This window comes from Symphalangus syndactylus, chromosome 8 (assembly GCF_028878055.3).
Source record: "Symphalangus syndactylus isolate Jambi chromosome 8, NHGRI_mSymSyn1-v2.1_pri, whole genome shotgun sequence".
NCBI classification, from domain to species: Eukaryota; Metazoa; Chordata; class Mammalia; order Primates; family Hylobatidae; genus Symphalangus; species Symphalangus syndactylus.
In genome coordinates, this window is record NC_072430.2 from 41,841,024 (window position 1) to 41,863,626 (window position 22,603).

Below are 22,603 nucleotides of genomic sequence, written 5' to 3' on the forward strand. Positions count from 1 at the left end.
AAGAAGTTACCAGGTAGACCAGGCACCGTGGCTCACGCCTGTAATCCCAGCACTCTGGGAGGCCAAGGTGGGCAGATGACTTGAGGTTAGGAGTTCAGGACCAACTTGGCCAACTTGGTGAAACCCTGTCTTACTAAAAATACAAAAATTAGCCGGGCGTGGTGGCACTTGCCTGTAATCCCAGCTACTCAGGAGGCTGAGGCACAATAATTGCTTGAACATGGGAGGTGGAGATTGCAGTAAGCCAAGATCAAGCCACTGCACTCCAGCCTGGGCGACAGAGACTCTGTCTCAAAAAAAAAAAAAAAAAAGTAATGTAGAAAATTGATAAATCAAGAAAATAAGCATATTATTTAGAAATATGGAAAGGCAGACCAGAAGAACCATCTAACAGAACTGAAGGCTGCCTCCGGGGGCTGAATTAGGGGCTCCTATATATATATATATAGGTCACTCAGTACTACATGTTTTTTAAATGCATGCAAACACTATTAAATTTTTAAAAGAGAAAAAAGACAACTAGCTCTTGGTGATCTGGCATTGTTAATGATGAATAATAGGAAGAGAGATACTATCAAAGGAAAAGAAAGGATCCTTCCAGAAAGTCTCTTGCTGAAACAGACAAGAAGGCAAGAGAGTATTAGCAATGGTATCCAGGAAACTTTAAAAGAATTCGAAGGCCGGGCACGGTGGCTCATGCAAGTAATCCCAACATTTTGGGAGGCCGAGGTGTGTGGATCACAAGGTCAGAAGTTCAAGACCAGCCTGGGCAAGATGGTGAAACCCCGTCTCTACTAAACATACAAAAATTAGCTGGGTGTGGTGGCGGGCACCTGTAATCCCAGCTACTCAGGAGACTGAGGCAGAGAATTGCTTGAACCTGGTAGGTGAAGGCTGCAGTGAGCCGAGATCACACCACTGTACTCCAGTCTGGGCAACAGAGCGAGACTCGGTCTCAAAAAAAGAATTTGATCAGGGGAAAGTTCCTCAAGTATATGAGATACTTTAGTAATTTACTTCTTATACTCTAATTCCTATAATTTTATTCCTCATTGTACTGAAACTCTATTCAGTTAACACTTATTAAGCACAAAGCACAAAATATGTTCCCTGTCCTCAAAAATGCTTACAGTCCAGGAGAGAGATGGGGTGCACGTCTGCTGAAAGTTACGTGAAGATTAAAGGATACCAGGAAAATCACCTGTTCTTGAGTACTCTAGAGGAATGACAGGAAGGTACAACCACTCAGCTTCCAAAGGCACAGCACTGTGGAATAAGATTTGAGACATTACCAGGGTGGTGCGGGTGCATCTTAGTCTAGGTCCCTTCTGTCTTGGTTTCCTCAATGTGACACATTCCCCCAAACTAGTTGCCATAAAGCTGGAGCATCTGATCTCAGGAACCTAATTATTTTGCTTCACCGTAACTGTATTTACAAATTTAAGAAACACAAGATTCTTTTAGGCTCTGGCCAAAAATAAATCGCTACAGTGGGACATAGAGTGAATTCCCAGTGGATTATTGGGTTGAACTGAAAGAAAACAGGAAAAAACAGTAAGTGGCGATCATATTATTATCTGCAAGAGCAAAATGTTGATTTCTTCTTTGGAAACGATTTCAGGGAGATGATCTCTGAGCATGGATGGGACTTCCTTGTAATTTCCCCAAACTGTACTGAAAGAAAGAACTCTAATTGTAAACAATTTCTTCTAACAACCATCATATAAACGTGAGTTTTTAAAGGCTCCAGCAAATACACAGAAACTGTAAAGTGCCAATGGACAAGAGGTGCCAGCACAGCGGAGGGAGGGTTGGGAAGAAATGAAAACAGAATGACACTCTCTTATTCTTCTGGAATATTAGAACTAGATGGGGCCTCTGAGATCATATGATCTACGCTTTCCCAAACTTCAATCATCTGCACTTTCACTTTATCCTTACAATTAATATTTGTCTGTAAATTCATGATCCCTGGAAATCAGGGGCTTAATATATTGCTATATTTTCCTAATATAATACTAAACGACTAATAAATTTTTCTAATAAAATATTAAACACTAAAACTACTAAAATAAAGTTTGTCAGCATGCCACGCCTTGAGAAATAACCATTTTATAAACCAAGTGGCACAACCTTGACATGTCATTCATTTATGAGACAATCTCCAGATATATCCAAATGTGCCTATGAAGTTCACCTAAATTTATCACGTAAGTGTCACGAAACCCTTACTTTTTCCTACCTGGTTTTTCTAAAGTGAGAAATAATTGGCAAGGGCATGGTTTGTAAGATAACCAGAAAGAAAGTCCTTTTTACCTTCAAGGTGTTTACATTCTAAATGGCAGAAAAAGAATTCCAAACTTAATTGTGTTTCATCTATTTACTAAGAAGCTATGTCACCACTGAGCTAATCTTAAAAGAGTAAATAGTTAAAGGAATGGTCACAGATCCTAGTCTTGGGAAGTGGCAGAACACATTGCAAAGAGTGAAGAGTTCTCTCCAGGTGACAAAAGGCTGCATTTTTTTCTTTAGATTTTTTGTGTCTTTTAAATTTTCTACAGTAAACTTTTATTACTTTTATAATCCGAAGGACACAGATTCTATGTCTAGATTTTTTAGTCATTCCAGCCAAGATTTACATGCTGACTCTGCGACTTAAAGCTGTTTGTGACCTCAAGCAAGTTACTTAGCCTGTCCAAGTCTTGATTTTTGAACTGATACAATGAGAGAGAATGCGAGGATCACATGAAAAGCTCCCATCACAATGCTGGCATACAGTAGTAATCAAGAAATGTTAATTCTAGACATCAATTCTTCCTACATGACACATGAATTTTCCCTAAGGAAAACTGATGATGACAAAACAGACCCCTACAATGATCGCCACACCAAGTCACATCCATAAGGCTCTTGTTACCTGGGCTGAAGCTGGCCCCTTCCAGTTCAAGTACTGCTCTAGTTCTGTGCCCTTAGCCTGGGCCCTGGAAGAGTCAAACACTTTCCTCTTGGAACCCTGCATCCTGCTGCAGATGTTGGAGTGTCTCTCCAGCCTGAACAAGAGGAATTTGCGCCCACAGTGGCTGCACTCACCCATCTGTGGCTCTTCAATGGAGCCGCTGGAATCTGAGGAGTATGGTGCCATGGACAGGCTGGAATTTCTGGCGGATCCCTGCAAAGCACCACCTGGTGTTTCTGAAGGCGGGGAGAACTTCTCCATCGACGGCTCTGAGACTCGGTCTCGAATTTTGTTATTGCTTGCTACCAGCCTTTCCCTTTTGAGCCTCTGGATTCTATAATCAGAGAGCTGGAATGGACTTGAATTTTGTTGAGACCGTCCCCAAGTTTCATCCTCTCTCCTGTCTCTACTAAATTCTTCCTCAAACTCAAATTCTGGGGAGAAGATAGGTTTGTACATGGTGTTGCTGTTATTACCTTTAACTCTGCTCCTGGGGAGTATAATTTTCTGTAGCTCTCTGTTTTCATTTTCCATGGCCTGTTCCTTTTGCGTCTGGATCCTTCTGAGTTCCTCCTCTGTCTTCTTCAGCTTTCCCCTCAGGAGAATCTGCTTTCTTCGGATTTCCTCCTCTAAGCTCTCCCCTGCAGCTTCTAGTCTTCGGATCTGCACCCATTCCATCCTGTCAAAGTTTGCCACGGCCTTCTCCACCTGCATGGCAGCAAGAACAGTACCAGCCACAGAAAAGTTGACCTGGTTCCTCACACCAAAGTTCCTGGATAAAAACTCTCTCGGCTCAGGGGGCCTTGGGTAGACATTATGGTCCCCATCAGTGCCAGCCTCACCTGTACTGCACGACTTCCTGTGGACCACGGGTTTCAGTGGGTACGCCCGGTCCACTCCAACTCGTTTCTTTGTAAAGGGGATAAAGTCCTGGTTATTGGCTTTGGGATACCAGAATTGAAGGCCTGACGAGTAAAACAAACCATTTCCTTGGCCCTGGGAATCACTTTCTGGATCTTGCTGGCTGATTCCAGTACAGTGGGGATAGGAGTAGCTCCGGGCTTTTGTGTGGGTGTTCCATTTGGGGTGAGTATAGACTTTATCCAGAGTCAACTCTTTGTTGCTCAAAAGCTGCTTCTGGAAATTGTTCCTCAGGTGCCCCTTCAAGGACTGCTAGGAAGAGTCACCTTGTTCGTAAGAGTCTTGCTTGGCTGAGTGGGGCCCTGGAGCTTCTGTTGTATTATGTGGGAGCATAACGCCCACAGGCAGATGTGACGCCAACCGCTGGAGACCAGCCATTCAGGGCCTGGACTGACGCCTACGAGAGATTTAAACCAGATACACGGGAAGAGTTTGTCTGAGGTTCACTCTCGGCTGCTAAAGCAAACTATTTCTACATTTGCCCTGCCCACATTTCCTTAAACTTTTCTGGGGACAGTGGTGCTGGATCTGCCAAAGCTTCCCTTCAAAAACCATTTGGTGAGTGATTATGCACAAGACACTGTGCTAGGCCCTGAGGGTAGAAAAACGAAGGTGCTACAGGTGTTCCTGCCACCTAGCTTTCCTTTCCTCCAGCACCAGCCTCTGCCACGCACAGTATACTCTATAGTAGGTGGAAAGAGCATCGGATTGAAAGTCAGCTTCTAAGCCTGTAACAGGGCAAGCGACTTCTCCCTTGCTGGCCCCCGTTTCTTCACCTGTAAACTGAAGGGTTCCCTCCGAGTCCAGCCTCACCATTTTACAGGTGAGAAAGCTGTGGCCCCGAGGTAGTGACTGGCACAAAGAACTCTCAGGGCTTCCTTCCTGCTGGAACTGTGCTTGATTCCAAAGAGCACAAAAGCTGCTAGGGCCTGGAGCAGGTGCCTGGTTGTCAAACCCTCATCCCAGGAGTCCCTGTGGCGCAGACGGTAAAAGTTTTGTAACCTGAGCGTTGAGGGCCACCTGACCTGACCGCGGCCGGTTTTAGATCCTTAAGGCTGAAGTCACGTTCTGTACCGAAGGGTCAACTGGGGCGCCCCCACTGCGGACTCCACCTCTGGGGACAAGTCCTCTCGCTCTCCTGCCCTTCGGTCCCTTAGGAGGTGGAGGTGCTGACCCCAAGTCTCCCCGCCCTTCTGCGTACCTGAGGCACGCAGGCACCGCTCCTGCTCAGGGAAACCCCAGGGCCTAGTTTTCCATACCTGACCTCCCCCTCAACCGACAGCCGCGCAGGCGCTCTCAGCTGGCTTCTGTTATTCCCGGTGCCTGGAGACCGAGTCACTGGCGCGCCAAGCTCCGCCCCTCGCCGCGAAATCCTCGGGGAGACGCGCGCAGGCGCAGTGCACCAGCGACCCGGGGCGACCTGGGGTGGGGGTGCGGTCAGCCCAAGGTCACTTGACCCAGTCAGTCTCCGGCCAACTCTGCAGCTCGGTCCAGCCCTGCCCTTGGGGAGCCGGGGAGGGGGGAGAGGCTTTTCTGGGGCTCCTTCAAAGAAGAACTTGTACTTTTCTGAGAACGACGCCCCCAGACCTTGGGGTGTGCCCTTCTCTGGCAAAGGGCGGAGGCCCTGGCTGTGTCTCCGCGTGCTTCCGCCGCAGGATGCCGGCGTCCGCCCGCCTGGCGGGAGCGGGGCTGCTGCTGGCCTTTCTCGGCGCGCTCGGCTGCGCTGGGCGGGCCCCAGGTATGGCTGCACGCGCGCGCTCTCTGCTTGTCCTCGCCAAGGCTTTGGAACTTGCTGCCAACGTTTTTGCTACGCAGTATCTTTCCAGGGTAGTTTTTGTGGCCAATCTAATTATTTTGATATTATAATGTTTTACTCTCACGTGGTAATTCTAGCCGTCTCTACTTAGGGCCCAGGAATGACTCAGCCAAATGTAATGATAATAAAGTTAACTACCAGATCGAAAATAATCAGTATAACCTGGTTTCAACAGTAAATGATACTCTAACTTGCTGACATCAAAAGAACGTTTATTTTTCTTCTTCACTTTAGTTCATCAGTGTAAGCCGTTTGGAACAGGCAGTTCGCTTTTTCCCTGTAACTATTCAATTCATGCACATGGAAAATAATGTATTCGCAGTCGTCAGTGTTAATACTTAAACATGTCATATTACAGCTGTTACCCGTTACAAGGAAATTCCTTGGTGGACCCTCCAGATCAATCTTTTTTTTTTTTTTTTTTAATTCCTTGTTTTCATCCCTAGTTGACTCTACCGCCTCTCCATATATGCAGCTCCAGACGTTTCCCACTCCACTCAGGGTCCCGATTATCAACTCCCACAGCTTCCCTCAGCAGAATTTACCGGCTTTCTCTTTCTCTCTCTCTCTCTCTCTCTCTCTCTCTCTCTGTCTGTCTCTTTCTTCCTCCTCTCCCTCTCTCCTCTGTCTCTGTCTCTGTCTCTCTCCCTCTCTCCTCTCTCTCTCTCCTTCCCTCTCCTCTGTGAGAAAGAAGGGCGACTTTCCATGGGTTCTCTTGAATTAGTCCTTCTGAGTACCCTCCGGGAATTGACTCCATCACTTTATCCCTGCGTTTTTGTTTTGTTTTGTTTTCTGTTTTGTTGGTTTTTGGGGGTTTTTTTGTTTGTTTTTTGTTTTTTGAGACGGAATCTCACCCTGTTGCCCAGGCTGGAGTGCAGTGGTGCAATCTCAGCTCACTGCTACCTCCGCCTCCTGGGTTCAAGTGATTCTCCTCCCTCAGCCTTCCGAGTAGCTGAGATTACAGGCGTCTGCCACTACACCTGGCTAATTTTTTGTATTTTTAGTAGAGACAGAGTTTCACCATGTTGGCCAGGCTGGTCTTGAACTCCTGACCCCAGGTGTTCTGCCTGTCTCGGCCTCCCAAAGTGCTGGGATTACAAGCATGAGCCACCGGGCCTGGCCTTTGTTTGTTTTTGAGACGGCCTCACTCTGTCGCCCAGGCTGGAGTGCAGTGGCACAATCACTGCTCACTGCAGCCTCGACTTCCACAGCTCAAGCGATCCTCCCACCTCAGCCTCCCGAGTAGCTGGGACTACAGGTGTGTGCCCCCCACACCCAGCTTACTTTTTTTTTTTTTTTTTCTGTAGAGACAGGGTCTCCCTTTGTTACCCAGGCTGGTCTCAAACTCCTGGAGTCAAAAGAGATCCTCCCGCCTCAGTCTCACAAAGTACTGAGATTATAGACGTGAGCCACGGCACCCTGTCTGCATCTTGTTAACTTCAAGTTATACCTCTCCATAAACTCCGTCTCTTTGGTTTTAAAATATACTCAACTTTCCCCTGCAAAACAAACCTTACTTCCCTTGACCTAACTTTCATATTGTGTTCCCATTCATTTCTCCTCTTCTCCACAAGACTTCTTAATGGAAATCTCCACATTGCTGCCCACATATCCTCATCTCCCCGTCATTGTCCAGTTCATTGTGGCCTGGCTTCTACTTTCTTCACTTTATTTAACTACAAAGCTACCAGTGACTTTCCAAAGACAAAAGCTTCATTTTTTCAGCCTACTCATGTGACATTATTGATTATCCACCCACTTAGAACGCTCTTCTCAGTTCTCCTGTGCTCTCTTGGTTTCTTCTTTCATGTTCTTGCTCCATCTTCTTCCAAGTCTCTGGCATTTATCTTTTCCCCATCTACCCCCTAAATTTAAGTGTTTTCTGAAGCCCTCTTATTTCTTACATATATATGTAGTTCCAGACATTCTGTTCTTTAATGATTTCAACCAAATGCTGAAATTTCAGGTTTCACCTGTGTTTAAATGACAGCCAGCTTAGCTTTAGTCTTTCTCATTCGTTACAGACTCAAATTTCAGGACTGCCCATTTGACGCCTCCACAAGATTGTTCCTTAGGAACCTCAAATTCTGTAAGACAACATAAACTTGTGATCCTCTCGCATTCTCAAATCTGCCTCTCCAGTGTGCCCTTGCATGCTCACAGTTGATCAGTCTTCCATGCTTCCCTCTTTGTTGCCTCTTCTAACTAATCACAAGTTTTATTGAGTTTTCTTCCTTTTTTTCTTTGAGACAGTCTTGCTCTGTCATCCAGGCGGGGGTGGAGTGGCACGATCTCAGCTCACTGCAACCTCTGCCTCTCAGGTTCAAGCAATCCTCCTGCCTTGGCCTCCCTAGTAGCTGGGACTACAGGTGCGCACCACCACGCCCAACTAATTTTTGTATTTTTAGTAGAGATGGGATTTCACTGGTCTCGAACTCCTGACCTCAGGTGATCCACCTACCTTAGCCTCCCAAAGTGTTGGGATTACAAACGTGAGCCATCACGCCTGGCCTATTGAGTTTACTTCTGCAATGTCTCTCATATATGACTCTTCCTTTACATTTCTGCTGCCCCAGGTGAGTTTTTCCTCACTTCTCCTTGGGATGACATAGCCCTCCTAACTTCTGCTCTTGCCTTCAGTATCTGCCCTTCAAACCCATCCTTCATGCTGCAGCCAAAATAATCAGTCTAAATATTTCTCCACCCCCCCAGCTTTATTAAAATATAATTGACAAGTAAAAATTATGTCTACATTTGCAGTGTACAAAGTGATGTTTTGATACATGTATGCATTGTGCAGTGATTAAATCAAGCTAATTACTAAATGCTTCTGATCCTACCATTTCCCTCCCTTGTAGCTTCTTCTTTACCTATAGAATAAAGTTGAAATGCATAATTTAGCATGACATCTCTACCTCCCAGATTAGGTCCAGCCTACCTTTTCAGTTTTGCCTCCCCTTAATAAGCCAGAGTTCAACCCAGTGAGTCTCATCCCTGGCTGTGTGTTAAGACTACTTGGAAAGCAATATCTAGGGGTGAGGCCTGAGGATTAACATTTTTAAAGCTTCCCCAAAGATCCTGATGCACAAACAGGGTAGCAAACCCCTGGTCTAGCCACAACTGGCTACTTGTACTTCTTCATCTCCATGGTACTACCTTACTGTAAGCTCCACATACTGGGAGCTAGTAGAGCATATCATTCATGGGGGTTGACTCTGGAACCAAATCCCAGCTCCATCACTTACTAGTTGTGTGACCTTGGATTAAATGCTGTTTCCTCCAAGAACTCTTTCCCAGTCTTCCCAATCAGAATTAATTTGTTTGCTCCTTTGTAATATTTTCTGTCCTTGTTATAGCACAGGGCTGGTTCCTGATGAGCTCTCAATGGATTTTCATGGAATTAAATTACCATGCCGTACATTTTATCGTCATTATTTGCATGCATTTGTGCCCCTACACTAAATTAAAAACTCTTTGAGGGCAAAGATTATATACCATTCATCTTTGTATATCCTAGAGTGCCCCATACATATTAGACACTCTAAGTTTTGAATTCTATAGAGAAACTATTTTTTAAATGAATTTTAGAGAAAGAAATACCATTAGCGAGATACTCTATTTAGAGTTATTTTCAAATATTGCCAAGTACAACATTCAGTCCAGCTTGTTCACCACCAACCCCCCCACTTCTCAGCACTAAGGTTGTATGATTCTCTAGGATATGGATCTTCACTCTGTAGCGGGGAACTAGCAGAATGATGAATTTCCATGCCTACTGTCACAAACCCATATCTCATTGTCAAGTCTGCCAACCTGGCATATTCACATAAGGAGTCTTACGTTATGAAGAGGTGTAATGTATACAGTCAATCCACAGAGGATCAATAAACACCACGGTTTTCCTTCACACACATTATGAATCATAAGGGTAGCTGGATTCAAATGTTTACACATCAACTCTAATTTTAACCATCTTCATCTACATCCCCTTTGACAATTCCCTGTTCCCAAAATAAATTCGTGTAGTTTGGCCATTTGGCTTAGATTGACTGATTCAACCATAATTCTGGAGCCATGAGTTATTTTGCTTGTGCTCTTGCTTTATTTTAGTTAGTTGGTTATTTGTTCAAGCATTATTTGACATTTTCTTAGTAAAGGAGACCGGTGAGTAGCTTCCAGAAGCCCACAAGCAGACATAACCTCCATTGGGACCTCCTGTGCACTTATGCCCCTGTAATCCCCTGTTCCAGATTAGTTATGACCCAAACTTTAAGGAGAACTGAATGAAAAAGGACAGAAAGGTTAAATGTATCCTACTCAACATATTTATAATGTTTATTTTTTATTTTATTTGTTCGTTTATTTATTTGAGACAGAGTCTCCCTCTTTTGCCCAGGCTGGAGTGCAGTGTTGCAATCTCGGCTCACTGCAGCCTCCACCTCCCAGGTTCAAGCGATTCTCCTGCCTCAGCCTCCCGAGTAGCTGGGATTACAGGCGCCCACCACCATGCCCGGCCAATTTTTGTATTTTTGGTAGAAACGGGGTTTCACCATGTTGGCCAGGCTGGCCTCGAACTCCTGACCTCAAGTGATTCGCCCGTGTCGGCCTCCCAAAGTGCTGAGATTACAAGCTATTTATGATGTTTAATGTGTACTGTTTGTCTCTCACCTCCAGAATTAAGCTCCTCAGGACAGGGATCCTCAGAACATTGTTCACTAATGTTTGCCAGGTCACCCAGAACAGGTGCCTAGCACACAGTAGCTGTCAGTCAGTATTTAACTGAATGATTGAATGTATCCCAATGTACTTCTTCGTCTATGCCTTTCTCCCCATGAGAAAATGAGAAGAGGGGTGCGCTTGTTGACTGAGATTGGATAAGGGCTAGGTTTGTGGAGGCCCAGCCGAGCTCCTGGACAGATTCCCAACCCAAAGCTTTTGGGTTGCCGGACAACCGCGTCCTGAAATCCCACCTTCTGGGAGGGCCCGGGCCGAGGCGCCGTCTCTGATTGGTCAGCTGGAGGTGATGATCATGAGAGACAGCGAAGGAGCAGCTACACACTAAGCTTCCGGGCGCGGAGGTTTGCGCGCCTTGGTGAGCCGTTGCTTGGTGGTCCCGGAGTGATCCCGGCGGCCGGTGGAGAAGACAAGGAGGGTGAGCCGCCAGGGGCCGCCGGGGGTGCTTGTCAGGTCGATTAGCCCTAAAATGTTAGTAGCAGGGGATTCTGGGTGTTAGTAGCAGGGAATTCTGGTAGTGAGGGAGCGGGACCGGGCATGGATGTAAGGAGGTCATCGGTCAGCAGGTTATTTCCCCAGAAGAGGCTTCAGCGGGCAGCTGCGATCCGAAGCTCCCTCTCTCGACGTCTGGTTCTTCCTTCACACACACCTTATCACATCCACTCACGATTGCATTTCCAGGACCTTGAGGTCGGGGAGAGGTCGCAGTGGTTAAGGATGGACAGGGGTGCGTGTGGCCCTTTCTGACTCAGGCTTGCGGGTCCTGGAATAATAGCCCTTCACTCTTCTGCTTTCCTGGTTTCTGACAGGTTTGAGCATGGCAGAAGGAAACACTCTGATATCAGTGGATTACGAAATTTTTGGGAAGGTGCAAGGGGTGTTTTTCCGCAAGCATACTCAGGTATGTGGCCTGCAGGCTTTGGGGTGGTAACCTAGGTTGTGGGCATAGGAACAAGGGACATGTTCTTGACAAATGTGAACTGGAAGCCTCTGGCTATTTGGTAGCTGCATGGCAAAGAGGTAGTTTGTAGAGCAATGAGTATGAAAATGCTGTGCAATCGGTAAAACATGGTGTAAATGGAAGATTATCCTGCTGTTACTATTAGTCAGTGGTGCCTGAGCATCTAGACACACATATTAATGAGCTTCTCTCTTCCAAGGGAAATAGAGGGCTTCCCCAGTTCTCGCTGTTGTGGCATCATCAAACCAAGTTAGATTTCTTATAGAAAGGCTAACATTGATTGAAGAGATGGCATTTAGATGACCTAATGTCATGTATATAACATATATAAATGCTTCCTCTGCAGCTGCTGCACTTTCTTCAGACCTCTTTCTCCAAGCTTCCCTCAATTCTCTACTTAATTCCTTTCTGTTCTTTTTTGGTTTTGAAAGAACATTTACCTTTTCCAGCTGACGTTTTTCTTATTAAAAACTCTTTATCCATTCCAGAATAGGTGATGGGAACACTGAATGTGGAGCCTGGTATTCTTCCTAGAGCAATAAAGGAGTATTTGAGGGGATGGACAAACTGTTGGCAGCCTCTACCTCTGCTTTTTTTTTTTTTTTTTTTTTTGAGACGGAGTCTTGCTCTGTCACCCAGGCTGGAGTGCAGTGGTGCAATCTCGGCTCACTGCAACCTCTGCCTCCCGGGTTCATGCCATTCTCCTGCCTCAGCCTCCGGAGTAGCTGGGACTACAGGGGCCCGCCACCACGCCCGGCTAATTTTTTTTGTATTTTTAGTAGAGACGGGGTTTCACCGTGGTCTCGATCTCTTGACCTCGTGATCCGCCCGCCTCGGCCTCCCAAAGTGCTGGGATTACAAGCGTGAGCCACCGCGCCCGGCCTTACCTCTGCTTTAATGTGGCTAATCTTCCCTCAACAGGCACACACAAATGCAAGCTCAATTTACCCTCTGCCTTCTGTAGGTATTGGCTATTGCCTTCCCAGTGTGTCTCTAATCCCACAGATAATGAGTTAGGACTGCAGAACTTTTTTTTTTTTTTTTTTTTTTTTTTTTTTGTATTTTTAGTAGAGACGGGGTTTCACCATCTTGGCCAGGCTGGTCTTGAACTCCTGGCCTCGTGATCCATCTGCCTCAGACTCCCCAAGTGCTGGGATTACAGGTGTGAGCCACCGCGCCCGGCCAGGACTGCAGAACTTCTTAAGTGTCTCATTCCTGGGACTGTGGTACTTAAAATTCGAATTCTAACCTGGAAGGAATCTTTGAAATATGAATGTGAATTGTCAATACCTCTTTTCCTTTTTCTTTTTTTTTCTGAAGGATGGTGGCACAGTCACAGCTCATTGCAGCCTTAACCTCCCAGGCTCAAATGATCCTCCTTCCTCAGCCTCCTAAGCAGCTGGGACCACAGGTGCATGCCGCCACACCCAGCTTTTTTTTTTTTTTCTTTTAATAGAGAGCTATGTTGCCCAGGCTGGTCTCAAACTCCCCGGCTCAAGTGATCCCTCTGCCTCGGCCTCCCAATGTGCTGGGATTACAGGCATGAGTGACCATACCCAGCCAATACCTCTTTTTCTTTTCTTTTCTCTTTTTTTTTTTTTTTTTTTTTTTGAGACAGAGTTTCACTCTTGTTGCCCAGGCTGGAGTGCGATGGTGCAATCTCAGCTCACCGCAACCTCCGCCTCCCAGGTTCAAGCGTTTCTCCTACTTCAGCCTCCCAAGTAGCTGAGATTACAGGCATGTGCCACCATGCCCCGCTAATTTTGTATTTTTAGTAGAGACAGGGTTTCTCCGTGTTGGTCAGGCTGGTCTTGAACTCCCAACCTCAGGTGATCCGCCCACCTCGGCCTCCCAAAGTGTTGGGATTACAGGCGTGAGCCACTGTGCCCGGCCAATACCTCTTTTTTTAATTATTCAAAAATCATTTCTTCCCATCTGACACTCAAATAGGAAATGACTGTTGAAAACAGAATTGCTGAAACTCATAGCAAGAGCTGTGTTCCAATTAGCTTTGCTACCAATTATGCAGGTAAGTTCCTGTAAATTAAGGTGATTGAGATAACAGCTTCAAAGTTTAGTCAAAGTTGTTGAGGGAAAAGGGCCAGATAGTGGTATATATAGCCCATCTTTCTCTATCTGCCCCTCTCCCCAGTTTAAAGAGAGAATAACAGAATGCAGAAAAACAAATATTGATTGGAAAACTGCATATAAAATGACATCTTTTTTTTCTTAATTAGGCTTGTAGCTTATTCTTTACTATTTATAATCATTTAAATATATACGTTCATTTGAACAGTTGTTTTGCTGCAATCTGTTTGCTGTTGATATTATCTAGCCTCTTATTTAAATTCCTTCATTTCTAGAGAAGTGGCAAATAATAATTCAGGGACTTTTAAAAACTTGGAATATAATTTACATCCCATAAAACCCATCCTCCTAAAGTGTATAATTTGGTGATTTTTAGTATATTCACAAAGTTTTGCACTAATTCCAGAACACTTTCATCATCCCAAAAAGAAACCCCCTACCTAGGTTAGCACTCACTCCTCGTCCCCTGAGCCCCTGGCAACCACTAACCTACTTTCTGTCTCTATGGATTTGCCTATTCTAGATTTTTGTTGTTGTTGCTGAGACAGAGTCTCAACTCTGCCTCACTCTGTTATCCAGGCTGGAGTGCAGTGGCGTGATCTCGGCTCACTGCAACCTCTGCCTCCCGGGTTCAAGTGATTCTTCTCCCTCAGCATCCCAGGTAGCCAGGATTACAGGCATGCACCACCACACCTAGTTACTTTTTGTATTTTTAGTAGAGACGGGGTTTCACCATGTTGGCTAGGCTGGTCTTGAACTCCTGACCTCAGGTAATCCACCTACCTCAGCCTCCCAAAGTGCTGGGAATACACACATGAGCCACCATGTTTGGCCTATTCTTGATATTTAATATAAATGGAATCATACAAATGTGGCCTTTTTTTGTGACTGGCTCCTTTCACTTAACATATTGTTTTCAAGGTTTATCTACACTGTAGCATGTATTAGTATTCTATTCCTTTTTATGGCTGAATAATATCCCATTGTATGGATATACCACATTTTATTTATCCATTCATCAATTGATGGAAATTTGGGTTTCTGATTTTTGGCCATTATGAATAATAGTGCTGTGAACACATATGCACATATTTTTATGTAGACAATGTTTTCAGTTCCATTGAGTATATACATACCTAGGAGTAGATTGCTGGGTCATATGGTAACTTTATATTTAACTTTTTGAGGAACTGCCAAACTTTTCCAAAGTAGCTATACCATTTTATGTTCTCACTGCCAATGTGTGAGAATTCCAGTTTGTCCACATCCTTGCCAGCAATGGTTACTGTCTTTTATGTTAGCCATCCTAGTGGGTATGAGGTAATATCTCATTGTGGTTGTTTGTTTTTCAGGTATTAATGAATTTAAAAGGATTTAAATCATACAAGGAATGTTCTCCAACTACAGTGGAACTAAACCATATAAAAAAATTAAAAAGATAACTGGAAAATCCCAAAATATTTGGAAACCATATAGCACACTTCTAAAATTGTGGTAGAAAACATATAACATAGAAATTACTGTTTTAACCATTTTTAAATGTACAATTCAGTGGTCTTAAGTACATTCACATTGTTCTGTTTATCTACAGAACGCTTTTCATCTTGCAAAAATGAAACTCTGTATTCATTAAACACTAACTCCCCATTTTCTCCTTCCCCCATGCCCCTGACAATCATAAATCTACATTCTATTAATTCAGCTACTCTAGTTACCTCATATAAGTGGAATTTTACAGTATTTGTCCTTTTGTGGCTGGCTTATTTCACTTAGCGTAACATCCTCAAGGTTCATCTGTGTTATATCATGAAAGTAAAAACAATTTCCTTTCTTTGTAAGACTGAATAATATCCTGTTGTACGTGTATACTTTCAGTGTGGTTTTGATTTGCCTTCCTAATGACTAATGATGTTGAGCATCTTTTCATGTGCTTACTGGCATAGTTTATGTCTGCTTTGGAGAAATGTCCATTCAAATCTTTTTGCCCATTTTTAGTTATTTGCCTCCTTATTCTTGAGTTGTAAGAATTATTTTTATTCTGGATACTAGTCCCTTATCAGATGTATGATATACAAATATTTCTCCCATTCTGTGGGTTGTCTTTTTAGTTTCTTGATAGTGTCTGTGAAGTACAAAAGTTTTTACTTTTGATGAAGTCAAATCAAATTTATCTGTTCTTTCTTTGCTTGTACTTTTAATGTTATATCTGAGAAATGTTCCTAATCCAAGGTCATGAAGGTTCATGCCTATGTTTTTTGTTTGTTTTGTTTTTGTTTTTTGTAGCGACTGGGTTTCCCCATGTTGCCCAGGCTGGTCCTAACCTCAAGCAATCTGCCCACCTCAGCCTCCCAAAGTGCTGGGATTATAGGTGTGAGCCACCACACCCAGCTGTCATGCCTATGTTTTCTTTTTCTTTCCTTTTTTTTTTAGACACAGTCTCACTCTGTGCAGTGGCGCGATCTCGATCTTGGCTCACTGCAACCTTCTGCCTCCAGGGTTCAAGCGATTCTCCTGAATAGCTGGGATTACAGGTGTGCGCTACCACGCCCGGCTAGGTTTTGTATTTTTAGTAGCGACGGGGTTTCACCATGTTGGTCAGACTGGTCTCGAACTCCTGACCTCGTGATCCGCCCGCCTCAGCCTCCCAAAGTGCTGGGATTACAAACGTGAGCCACCGCACCCAGCCGCCTATGTTTTCTTCAAAGTTTCGTAGTTTACACTCTTAAACTGAGGTCTTTGATCCAGTTTGAGTTAATTTTTATGTGATGTGAGGTAGGAAATCCAGCTTTATTCTTTTGCATATGAATTTCCAGTTGTCCCAGCACCATATGTTGAAGTAAGTATTATTTCCCACATTCATTTGTCATAGCACCCTTTTCAAAAATCAACATAAATGTAAGGGTTTATTTCTGGACTCTCAATACTATTCCATTCATCTGTATGTCTGCCTGCTGTAGTTGAGATGTTTGTCCCCTTCAAATCTCATGTTGAAATTTGATCCCCAGTGTTGAAGGTGGGACATAATGGGAAGTGTTTGAGTCATGGGGCCAGGTCCCTCATGAGTAGATTAATGCTCTTCCTGGGTGGGGGGGAGGGTCAATGAAGTCTTACTCTATTAGTTCCCTGGAGAGCAGGTTGTTATTTTTATTTATTTATTTATTTTGAAACGGAGTCTTGTTCTTGTCGCCCAGGCTAGAGTGCAGTGACACAATCTCGGCTCACTGCAACCTCCGCCTCCAGGGTTCAAGCAATTCTCCTGACTCACCCTCCCAAGTAGCTGGGATTACAGGTACCCGCCACCACACCCAGCTAATTTTTGTATTTTTAGTAGAGACGGGGCTTCACCGTGTTGGCCAGGCTCGTCTCGAACTCCTGACCTCAGGTGATCTGCCCGCCTCGGCCTCCCAAAGTGCTGGGATTACAGGCATGAGCCACCGAGCCTGGTGAGAACTGGTTGTTAAAAAGAGCCTGGTACCCCACCTCTTCCCACCCCTGCCTCACAGTGGAAACAGCCTAAGGCCCTCACCTGATGCCAGTGACAGTCTCATGCTTATACAATCTACAGAATCATGAGCCAAATAAACCTCTTTTCTTTATAAATTACCCAGCCTCAGGTAGTTCTTTTTTTTTTTTTTTTCGAGACGGAGTCTTGCTCTGTTGCCCAGGCTAAAGTGCAGTAGTGCCATCTCAGCTCACTGCAACCTCCACTTCCCGGTCAAGCAATTCTCCTGCCTCAGCCTCCTGAGTAGCTGGGATTACAGGCACCCACCACCACGCCTGGCTAATTTTTATATTTTTAATAGATGGCGTTTCACCATCTTGGCCAGGCTGATCTCGAACTCCTGACCTCATGATCCCCCAACCTCGGCCTCCCAAAGTGCTGGGATTACAGGTGTGAGCTACCACACCTGGCCCTCAGGTAGTTCTTTATAGCAACACGAAATGGTCTAAGCCACTATCCTTATGCCAATACCACACTGTCCCAGTTACTGCAGCTTTGTAGTAAGTTTTGAAATTGGGAAGTGTGAATCCTTCAACTTTGTTTTTCCTTTTCAAGATTATTTCTAGCTATCCTGGGTCCCTTATGTTTCCATGTAAATTTTAGTATCAATTTTTCGATTTCTGCAAAAGCAATGGGATTTTGATAGAGATTGAGTTGAATCTGTAGATCAATTGGGTAGTAATATGATCTTAACAATATTAAGTATTCCAATACATCAATAAGGGATGTCTTTCCATTTATTCAGATACTCTTTAATTTCTTTCAAGAATGTTTTGTAGCTTTCCGTATATGTCTTGCAATTCTTTTGTTAAATTTATTCCTAGACACTTATCTTTTTGATGCTATTATAAATGGAATTGTTTCCTAATTTCATTTTCAGTTTTTCATTGATAATGTATAGAAATACAATTGATTTTTGTATATCAATCTCATATCCTACAACTTTGTGAGACTGTTAATTAGCGCTAGTGTGTGTCTGTGTATGTTCTTAGGACTTTTTGTATACAAGATATGTCATCTGCAGGTAGAGGTAGTTTTGCTTTTTCCTTTCCAATCCGAATGCCTTTTCTTTTTCTTGCTGTGGATAGACCCTCAAGTATAATATTGAGTAGAGTGGTAACAGCAGACATCCTTGTCTTGTTCCTGATCTTAGTGGGAACATTTTCAATCTTTCACCATTAAGTATGATGTTAGCAGTGGGTTTTTCACAGATTCCCTTTATCAGGTTGAGGAAGTTTCCTTCTGTTCCTAGTTTGTTGAGTGTTTTGATCATAAAAGAGGTATTGGTTTTTGTCAAATGCTTTTTTGCCATCTATTGAGATGATCATATAGCTTTTGTTTTATTAATATGGTGTATTAAATTGATTACTTCTTGTATATTGAACCAACCTTGAAAGAAATCCTAATTTGTCATGGTATACAGTTCTTTTTCTATGTTGCCTGATTTGGTTTGCTGAGGATTTTTGCATCTCTGTTCATAAGACATATTGGTCTATGATTTTTTGGTTGTTTTTTCTCGTGACAGCTTTGTTTTTTGGGGGTTTCTTTGTTTCTTCTTTTACATTGGTTTTTTTTTTCTCCTTATTTTTCATTTTTATTTTTTAGCTTTAGTTTTAGTATGAGGATAATGCTGGCTTAATAGAATGTGTTGGGAAGTGTTTCCTCTTCTTATTTTTAACCCTTAATTCTTGGTTTGGATCTTCTTCTATTTTTTGGAAGAGTTTGTGAAGGGTTGGTAAAGGATTGTTTTTTAAACATTTGGTAGAATTTACCCATGAAGCCATCTAGTCCTGGGCTTTTTATCTGTGGGAAGTTTTTTGATTAAAAATTCCATCTCTTGGTATAGGTCTATTCAGACTTTCTATTTCTTCTTGATTCAGTTTTGGTTGTTTGTCTTTCTAGGTATTAGGTTTCTTTTCATTCAAGTTAATCTAATTTTTTGGCATATAATTGTTCATAGAATTCCCTTATATCTTTTTTATCTTTGTAAGGTTGGTGGTAATGTCTCCTCTTTTATTTCTGATTTTAGTAATTTGAGGCTTTCATCCTTTTTTCTTTATCAGTCTAGCTAAAGGTTGTCAATTTTGTTGATCTTGTCAAAGAGGCAACTTTTGTTTTATTGATTTTCTCTATTCTTCTGCTTTCCATTAATTTCTGCTCTAATCTTTATTTCCTTCTTTCTGCTCATTTTGAATTTAGTCTGCTCTTCTTTTTCTAGTATCCTAAGGTGGAAATCTTAGTTATTGATTTGAAAAGAGTTTCTTTTTAGATTGCAACTAGAGGTGGTGATTACATTCCTTAAAATGTTGTCAGATGATTGTTTAAGCAAAAATATGGTTATGAGGTAGAATTCACTTTTTGGAATTTTCTTAGGGGAGAAAAACCCTGTTTGTGCAATAGATATTCAAAACTGAACATGAGTCAATAACATTATGTCATCATTAAAAAAATAAGAACAGAGTTGAGCACGTAAATGAAACCAGTAGGAAACGCCCATTCGCAACACTGGTCAAATTTTGGAGTGTTCTGTTCAACTCTCAAGAGTTCAGATAAGGCTAGGTGCAGTGGCTCATGCCTGTAATCCCAGCACTTTGGGAGGCCGAGGCGGGTGGATCGTGAGGTCAGGAGATCGAGACCATCCTGGCTAACACGGTGAAACCCTGTCTCTACTAAAAATACAAAAAAATTAGCCGGGAGTGGTTACGCGCGCCTGTGGTCCCAGCTACTGGGGAGGCTGAGGCAGGAGAATAGCGTGAACCCGGGAGGCGGAGCTTGCAGTGAGCTGAGATCGCGCCACTGCACTCCAGCCTAGGCGACAGAGCGAGACTCTGTCTCAAAAAAAACAGTTCAGATAAATCACATTGCAAATTTTTAAAGATTTATTTGACTGTGACAACCTCCTGTTTAAAACTGCACATTCTTACAGCTATTTACCATATAAGATAACTCTTTTTTTTTTTTTTTTGAGGCGGAGTCTCACTCTTTCACCCAGGCTGGAGTGCAGTGGCGCGATCTCGGCTCACTGCAGGCTCCGCCCCCCGGGGTTCACGCCATTCTCCTGCCTCAGCCTCCCGAGTAGCTGAGACTACAGGCGCCTGCCACCTCGCCCGGCTAATTTTTTGTATTTTTAGTAGAGACGGGGTTTCACCGTGTCAGCCAGGATGGTCTCGATCTCCTGACCTCGTGATCCACCCGCCTCGGCCTCCCAAAGTGCTGGGATTACAGGCGTGAGCCACCGCGCCCGGCCTAAGATAACTCTTAAGAACTGGAGATAGTCAGCTCCCCTGGGTTAATTTGAAGCAGAAGAGGGCAGTTGTTATACTGCCCTGTCAGTCGGATGTGGACTCTTACTCAAAATTCATTCTCAGCATTCTTTTATGGTATCTTCTTTGGCACTTAGCAGTGCATTGGGTAGGCATCTTCTATTTTTCTTCATTCCTTAATTTCGTTTGTATCCCTCAAATGGTTATTTATTTGGCTGGAGTCTGTTTTGTTCATTAAGCAAACATGTCTTTGCTTTGAACATGTCTTTGATTTGATGGATACTTAAATTCCTCATCAAACATTTTGTTGCTATGCATAACGTTTTCTTTGGCCAACTCCAGCAATTTCCCACATTTTGACATGCAATCATGTTAACTCCCATTTTCTTTTGTAATGCAACATCTTCTATTTAGATAATTAACAATGACTTAATATTCTAATCATAAATTTATACAAAAATAAAATTACCTCCAAAACATTGCTACCTTTCCTAAACATTCAGTCTTGCCACAGTTTAATAAAAGGAAAGAACATTAAAAAGGATAAGCCACTGTAATGATTAGATGCTTTTTATAAGCCTAAAGGCATTGTGATTATTTAGACAGAAGAGAAGAGAGTCCAGTGAAAACCTGATAGTTATGTAGTCTCATGGTTTGCTGTTGAGAGGCTGATCACCAGCTGCTTTCCTTTTCTAGGAAGATAACAAAGTGGGCTTTGGCTACGACATAAAGATGTTGGGTTAGACAGTTTCACTACAGTAAGAACAATGGGATGAGTTGCCCAGGAAATTGTGAAATACTTTCCAATGATCTTTAAAGATATAATGAACACTAATTCATCTGGATTTGTTTAGGTGTGGTCCTGGTTAAAGGCAAAGGGAAGGATCAGATAACTTCATGTTTTTTCCATTTAACATACCCAACAGATTCTTGATTAGGGGAAATGAAAATGAGCAAGATACAGTCCAGTATTCTAAAAACAATCAGCCTTAGGGGATCATTTCAAAAGCATCTGTTTTGGACTTAAGTCTTTGATACTTAACCAAATTGACTACACACTGAAAAATTCTAGTGCCTGAGTTTTATAGGGTAGAAGAAAGACATTCAGTCAAGTGGCCAGTACTTCATGTGAAGATAAGCAATGAGATCCTTCTTGCTGTCTTTCTTTTGACTGTTGTGGGCAATATCAAATTAGTTTCAGTGGCTTGATTCTAGGCCAAGATTCTGGAAACAGATTGTAGTCTTACCTTGTTTTCTTCCATCTCACTGGATCTGTCTCTCTTTTTACCCCCCTTAGGCTGAGGGTAAAAAGCTGGGATTGGTAGGCTGGGTCCAGAACACTGACCGGGGCACAGTGCAAGGACAATTGCAAGGTCCCATCTCCAAGGTGCGTCATATGCAGGAATGGCTTGAAACAAGAGGAAGTCCCAAATCACACATCGACAAAGCAAACTTCAGCAATGAAAAAGTCATCTTAAAGTTGGATTACTCAGACTTCCAAATTGTAAAATAATGGCCTGAATTTAAGTTTTCTAAGATAAACTCAGTGGTTTGGTTTTTATTGTTAATAGAGATAGAACTATTGTGTGTTAATATTAGCATTAGTCAGTAAGTTATTTTAATGTCAGATTTTTGAATGTTATTATATATTACCTGTATGATGGAAGGATTACAACTGTACACTAATCAATAAAAACGTTAGAACCTTCTGCTTAGAGTACTTTTTAAAAATCTTCAGTGAACTTCCTTTTGGGTGAAATAAGAGGTATTTATTTATTCAGTAAATATTTGTAGGAAGAGGATTTTGAGGTAATTTAAAGAGGTCTGAAAGAAAAAAAGTTGTGTTACTCTGAGTCATTTCTTTAAATGGTTTCTATGAGATGTTCTTCAAGAAATTCCATGCCTAATAAGAACAAATACCACAAGTTCAATTTGTTAGCTCTGTTCACCTGATGTTTGGATGAATTACTTCTGCTGTTGTTTCTTTTCTCTGGGTAAGGAATTCACATAAAGTTATGTTATGGGCTGAACTGTGTCCCACCAAATTCGTATGTTAAAGTCCCAGTCCCCAGTACCTCAGAAAGTGACTGTATTTGGACACAGGGCCTTTAAAGAGGTGATTAAGATTAAATGAGGCTGTGAGGGTGGGCCCTAATCCAACCTGACTGGTGTTCTTATAAGAGAACTTATTGGATATAGACACGTATGCAAAAATGAAAGACCCTGTGAAAATGGCCATCTACAAGCCAAGGAGAGAGGCCTCAGAAGAAATCGTTGCTGCCAACACCTTGATCTCAGACTTCCAGTCTCTAGAACTGAGAGGAAATAAACTTCTGCTGCTTAAGCTACTCAGTCTGAGGTA

The 22,603-nt window shown here is 43.0% G+C and overlaps 2 protein-coding genes and 1 long non-coding RNA gene across 6 annotated transcripts in view; 1 reads left to right on the forward strand and 2 right to left on the reverse strand.

The window, feature by feature from the left end:
- Window positions 1–5,250, reverse strand: part of ZC2HC1C (zinc finger C2HC-type containing 1C) — a 63,224-nt gene extending 57,974 nt beyond the window's left edge. Inside the window, 3 exon segments of the mRNA XM_063644255.1 lie at window positions 1,131–1,216; window positions 2,918–4,274; window positions 5,137–5,250. Coding sequence (XP_063500325.1) covers window positions 1,131–1,216; window positions 2,918–4,255 — 1,424 coding nt within the window. The 5' untranslated portion in view covers window positions 4,256–4,274; window positions 5,137–5,250.
- Window positions 1–15,830, reverse strand: part of LOC134737308 (uncharacterized) — a 73,804-nt gene extending 57,974 nt beyond the window's left edge. Inside the window, exon 1 of the long non-coding RNA XR_010122074.1 lies at window positions 15,798–15,830. This is a non-coding gene — a long non-coding RNA (uncharacterized lncRNA). The remainder of the gene's footprint in view (window positions 1–15,797) is intronic.
- Window positions 5,272–21,950, forward strand: ACYP1 (acylphosphatase 1). 4 transcript variants are annotated; one of them, XM_055288792.2, is made up of 3 exons: window positions 5,272–5,615; window positions 11,237–11,328; window positions 21,539–21,950. In XM_055288792.2, exons 1-3 carry the CDS (start codon window positions 5,534–5,536, stop codon window positions 21,752–21,754), a joined length of 390 nt encoding a protein of 129 aa, XP_055144767.1. In that variant the 5' UTR covers window positions 5,272–5,533; the 3' UTR covers window positions 21,755–21,950. The 4 variants fall into 4 exon arrangements, with proteins under 4 accessions (XP_055144767.1, XP_055144763.1, XP_055144764.1 ...); XM_055288788.2 differs by lacking the exon at window positions 5,272–5,615 and adding an exon at window positions 10,711–10,845; XM_055288789.2 differs by lacking the exon at window positions 5,272–5,615 and adding an exon at window positions 10,726–10,898.
- The last annotated feature ends 653 nt before the right edge of the window (window positions 21,951–22,603 follow it).

Bases quoted from the DNA above. Each gene is read 5' to 3' on its own strand.
- ACYP1 (XM_055288787.2), top strand. From the start codon at position 10,965: ATGGATGTAAGGAGGTCATCGGTCAGCAGGTTATTTCCCCAGAAGAGG. The intron at 11,155-11,236 runs GTGCGTGTGGCC...GGTTTCTGACAG, and splicing joins GTGGTTAAGGATGGACAGGG to GTTTGAGCATGGCAGAAGGA. The intron at 11,329-21,538 runs GTATGTGGCCTG...TACCCCCCTTAG, and splicing joins TTTTCCGCAAGCATACTCAG to GCTGAGGGTAAAAAGCTGGG.